At 48.6% G+C, this 5417-nt stretch overlaps 1 protein-coding gene across 1 annotated transcript in view; it reads left to right on the top strand.

Moving 5' to 3' along the window:
* Window positions 1-1439: 1439 nt before the first annotated feature.
* The window catches only part of YAP1 (Yes associated protein 1), a 78542-nt gene continuing 74564 nt past the window's right edge, over window positions 1440-5417 (top strand). Inside the window, exon 1 of the mRNA XM_018556354.1 lies at window positions 1440-1644. Within this exon, the coding sequence (XP_018411856.1) occupies window positions 1444-1644 (201 nt within the window). The 5' untranslated portion in view covers window positions 1440-1443. The remainder of the gene's footprint in view (window positions 1645-5417) is intronic.

Raw genomic sequence — 5417 nt, 5'->3', positions numbered from 1 at the left:
CAAAGCAACTTGCCTTTTCTAGATGTATACAGCAACCTGGTGATCCTGCCAGGGACAGGCACTTCCTTCAACAGGGTGACAACACTGATCACCATACTGTGAAGTGACTACAGTGTTGTCACTGTGGTGAGTGCTGCACTCTCCTGCAGTTAGATGAGGATGATCGTCAGCTTTGAAGCTGAAATATATTCATTAATGGGGGTTGGAATAATATATACTCGGGGGAATTTATCAAAACTGAAGCAGACAGAATCTGGAGCAGTTGCCCATGACAACCAATCAGCTTCTCTCTTCAGTTATGCTTTGAAAATGAAAGAAAGAAGCTGATTGGTTGCCCTGGACAACTACTCCAGTTCTGACAAATTCCCCTCACAGTGCTCCTGGAGGTGACAACCATGGGCCGCTCAGTGACCCCGGTGGAGTCCCCATCAACACAGAGCTCCTGGAGGTAACAACCATGGGCCGCTCAGTGACCCCATACACACAGTGCTCCTGGAGGTGACAACCATGGGCCGCTCAGTGACCCCGGTGGTGTCCCCATACACACAGTGCTCCTGGACGTGACAACCACGGGCCGCTCAGTTACTGCGGTGGTGTCCCCATACACACAGTGCTCCTGGATGTGACAACCCTGGGCCGCTCCGTGACCTTGGTGGTGTCCCCATACACACAGTGCTCCTAGAGGTGACAACCACGGGCCGCTCAGTTACTGCGGTGGTGTCCCCATACACACAGTGCTCCTGGATGTGACAACCCTGGGCCGCTCCGTGACCCTGGTGGTGTCCCCATACACACAGTGCTCCTGGAGGTGACAACCACGGGCCGCTCAGTTAATGCTGTGGTGTCCCCATACACACACTGGGGGGAATTTATCAAAATTTAAGCAGACAAAATCTGGAGTAGTTGCCCAGTGCAACCAATCAGCTTCTCTCTTCAGTTTGTGCAGTTAAGCTTTGAAAATGCTCCAGTTTTGATAAATTCCCCTCAGTGTCCGCAGAGGTAACAACCACGGGCCATTCAGTGACCCCGGTGGTGTCTCCGTAGCTGACTTTGGTTGCTCAGTGACCCCGTGGTGTCCCCATACACACGGTGTCCCCGGAGGTAACAATCACGGTGACCCGGGTGGTCTCCCTCCCCCCCAACTCCGCTCGCTGCACACTAAAGGGGCGCGGCTTGATCGGAAGACCACGCCCCTCCGCCGCTCATCCAGCTGGTAGGCGTGGCCTGCGGCGGGTCACGTGTGCAGGGAAAAGTTTTGCGCTCCCAGCGGGATGTGAGGAAAGTTTTCTTGTTGTTCTGCCAGTTGCGGAGATCGGATCGGTCGGGGCCCCGGGACAGGAGAGCGGCGGCCGGGCCCCTGGAGGGAAGTCATCCTCTGGATGGTGACAGTGACATGACCGGAGTGTGATCGGCTCTTCTCACCCGACAGCGGATTGCCTTTTCATGATGGAGAGCGGAGGCCAGCAGCAGAACTCCTCGGCCCCCCAGCCGCCCCCGGCCGGCCACCAGATAATACATGTGCGGGGGGACTCGGAGACGGACTTGGAGGCGCTCTTCAATGCAGTCATGAACCCCAAAACCGCCAACTTGCCCCAGACATTACCCATGAGGATGAGGAAACTTCCCGACTCCTTCTTCATGGGGGTGTTTTAGTTACCTGACTATAGGGACTATAGGGGTGTTCTCTGGTCAACTATTGGTATAGGATGCGCAGAGGTCACCTGACTGGGGGGAAGGGATGGGACGCACACTAGTCACCTGACTATGATGGGGGGATACAGCTTGGTCACCTGACAATTGTTGAAGCAGGAAAGATGGGGTGCACATGTCACCTGACTGGTGGGGGAAGGGGTGCACACTGGTCACCTGACTGCTTTGCATCCATTGCATACCCATCTACTGACTTTACAGCCGGGATTGGGCCCTGAGCAGCATATTGAGAAGGGGGGGGGGTGTAAACATTCATGTATGTTATAAGCTCGTTGAACTTGGCTTTCAAAGATTAGATGTCCAGGTGACATTGTGGAGACCCCTTTTTTGGGGTGCACTGGTGAGGGAGGGTTTTAGGGGTGCTGTCATGAATGCAGTAGCTTCTGTTTCCCCATTGTAAGGCATTCTGGGGGTTATTGTAGACTCAGCTAATCAGACAGATATTTTGGGGTCCCCTGACTTTCAGGGTGTATTCAGTTCTTGAGCAAGTCCTGATGACATTCTGGGCCATTGCCCCTGCAGCATATGTGGGGAGGGGACATGTTTGGGGGGGACGGGGTGGATGACGGTGTATCAGTAGTTTGCTCATCGACACTCTTGTTGTATGTTTGGGGGTCACCCCGAGAACATTGTTGGATGTTTGGGGGTCACCTTGAGAACATTTCCACACCTCCCTTTTACATTGAGATTATAGGAATCCTGGTGACTTTGTGGCTTGTTAAACCCCCAACTCTGGTGGGAGGTGATGAGATTTGTGGAACGCTGCAGTAAAGCCTTTTAAAAAGGGGGTGCTGGGTGCACTTTGAGGACTGGACAGATCGAGTCTCCCCCAAATGTGGCTTGCAGCATCAGTTCTACACCAGGCACTGCAGGCCCATTGGTCTGCCATTGCCATGGGATGTGCTCCTCTGGCCCTGACCAATATTTACTTTACTTCTGACACCTTGTGAGCTCCGGTCCCCTGCACGGTAAGGGGATGTATCGTTTTGGCTGTCCTTGTTTCTTCACAACCTTCTCCCTGCATTCTTTCACCGACTGACAAGTTCTATGTAGAAGAATGTTGGCGCAACTGTCGCCCGTCCCATTAAGGGCCCCTTCACGCCATTCCCTATGGGTAGCGTTGCCCAATGTAGTCCTAATGCATAGGTGAGGCCTTGTGTCCTATTGCTTCCATTCACTGCAATGGCTGCGTTGGGTGTGCGCTGAAAAGAAAAAGGCTTTTTTTGCAGCACATTCCGACACTCTGTAACGCATCACAATGCGCCATGCATGGCATTAAATAAGAAAACATAAACGCATACTTTTTTTATTGTTTGCTTATTGGGCGGCTCTGTTGCCTTGCAGGGTCTCCCAGGAGCCACCCTGACGCGCTCACTCCCAGCTGGCACTTCATTAATGCGTGCCGCGCCCGCCAGGCATCATGGGGCAGGCTCGGGCTGTGGGATACCCGGGGTCGTGATTAAATGTCCTTTGTGCACGCATGTGCACTGTGCTCTCAGCAGTGGAGATACTGGGCATGTGAGGAGATGTCTTTAGGGCACACATGCGCACTGTGTTCTCAGCAGTGTGGATACTGGGGATGTGAGTAGACATCCTTAGGGCATGCATGCACGCTATATTCTCAGCAGCGGGGAGACTGTGAATGCAAGGAGACATCCTTAGTGCACGCATGTGCACTGTGTTCTCAGCTGTGGGAGACTGGGGGTGTGATGAGGTGTCCTTATGGCACTCATGCACACTATATTCTCAGCAGTGGAGAGACTGGGGATGCGAGGAGGTGTCTCTAGGGCATACATGGGCACTATGATCTCAGCAGTGGGGAGACTGGGGATGCGAGGAAATGTCCTTAGAGTTAACATGCGCACAATGTTAACAATGCATAGACAAGGGATGCAAGAAGACATCCTTGAGTGATACATGCGCACTATATTCAGCTCAGATCATCTCAGATCAAATGTACTTGTAAAGTGCATGCTCTCGAACAGGAAGTTCCTAGAGGGCCACCAGACATACACATGTGCGCATAAACCTGTGCACAGCGCATTCTGCCAATACTTTCCTACTGGCACAGAAACGCAGCGGCTGAGGCTCCTGGGGTATTTTACGCTGCACGCCCATAAGTCTGTGTTTACATCCGTGAGCCCCAACATGTCCCCCGGTTGGTCACTAATACCAGACCTACTGGATAAAACACATCTGTACCGCGCTAAAGGGACCGGACCAAATGTTCTCCTAAATGTAAAAACTTGATATCAAGTATCGGCTTATGTCCTACTAAACATTCACTGGATGCAAACCGGTAACCGAAATCTGCAGCTTCAACCTAAAATAAACCGAATGGAGTTTAACTTGAGTTGGCAAAAACTTTTCGTGGCTCTGTTAGGGGCGGCGGTGGGGGTGACACTGCCTCGTGTCTTGTCATTGTGAATAGCCTTTTGATTCACAAGTCTCTTCGGTAAGTCAAAGTAACCTGCGCTCCTCCAGTCTCCATTTCTCCGGGGCCAAAGCAGCTTCTCCTCCATACTTGTAGCTGAAGGCAGTGCGGTGGGGGGTGGAGAAGTTTGCATGTACAGTACTGTTATCCTGTGTAGTAATGGTGCTCTGGAAGTCATTTATTAATAGCTTTATATGGTTGTTCCCTTGCTGCCTCTGATCTTTCAGCTCAGCCTTGAAGACTTAACTCTTCAACTGCCGACGGCGTCTTCACTGTCCTGCCACCTATTTACTTTTTTTTTTACTTTGCAACTTTTTTCTTTTTTGAGCATTTCTTTTTTTCTTTGGTTACAGTTACACAATCTTTTGGCGTGACGTTACTTTGCCGGCGGTAGAAAAGAGTCATTTGTTTTGATTTCGGGTCAGGACTTTGCTGAGTCTGGTCTGTGCACTCTGAATGCACCAGACTATTGGTTGCAGTTTTGTAACAGGAGATCGGGCACTGCTGGAGGCAGAGGGGGAAACGGTCCTGCCAGCTATTTAAAACCTGTCTAGCAGAAAACGTGGAATTCCGCTCCCATCCAGATCTCACCTCTGGCTACAAAAAAAACCTCATGTTTTCCAAAAAGGCTTTGTTTAATATGGACACAAGCGTGCTCTTGTGGCCCCGGTGGCGAAAGGCAGAGACGTTTCAGCCTGCCAAAAAGTTTTTTTATACTATGGATTGAGATGTGTAGTTGTGAAAAGTTTTCAGAAGAAGGCAATCCTTTCCTTTTTTTAATTTTGTTAAATTTTTTTTACATTTTTTTTTTAAAAAGTGAATTAAGTAGAAAATTAGATTGGCAGCACATTTTTTGTTTTTGTTTCCAGAAATATTTTTTTTTTCTGGGCTTATAGTGGTGAAAATAGATGTTTTGATTGTTAATTACTTAGTACTTTTTTCCCACTAATACATTTTTTTTCTGGGTTTATAGCGGTGAGAAAATTATGTTTTGATTTAATTACTCGGGACTCTCTTAATTTTCTTTTTATTCCAGAATTTTTTTGTTCCTATTCTGGGTTTATAGTGGTGAAAAAAAAAGATGTTTTGGTTAATAGTTACTTAGGACTGTATTTTTTTGTTGCCATAAATAAAAACCTTCTTTTCAAAAACACTCTATTAAGGTATTTTGAAAATGCATATTTGCTGGTTTGCAACTTTATTTTGTTAGATTTTTGTTTTTAATTTTTAAATTTAATTTTTAATTTTGTTACAATAAATTAATGTGATTTTT

This window comes from Nanorana parkeri, unplaced genomic scaffold, assembly GCF_000935625.1.
Source record: "Nanorana parkeri isolate BGI_ZX_2015 unplaced genomic scaffold, ASM93562v1 scaffold235, whole genome shotgun sequence".
In the NCBI taxonomy this organism is placed as follows: domain Eukaryota; kingdom Metazoa; phylum Chordata; class Amphibia; order Anura; family Dicroglossidae; genus Nanorana; species Nanorana parkeri.
The sequence above is the reverse complement of the archived record's forward strand: the minus strand, read 5'-3'. Positions and strand labels throughout refer to the sequence as shown.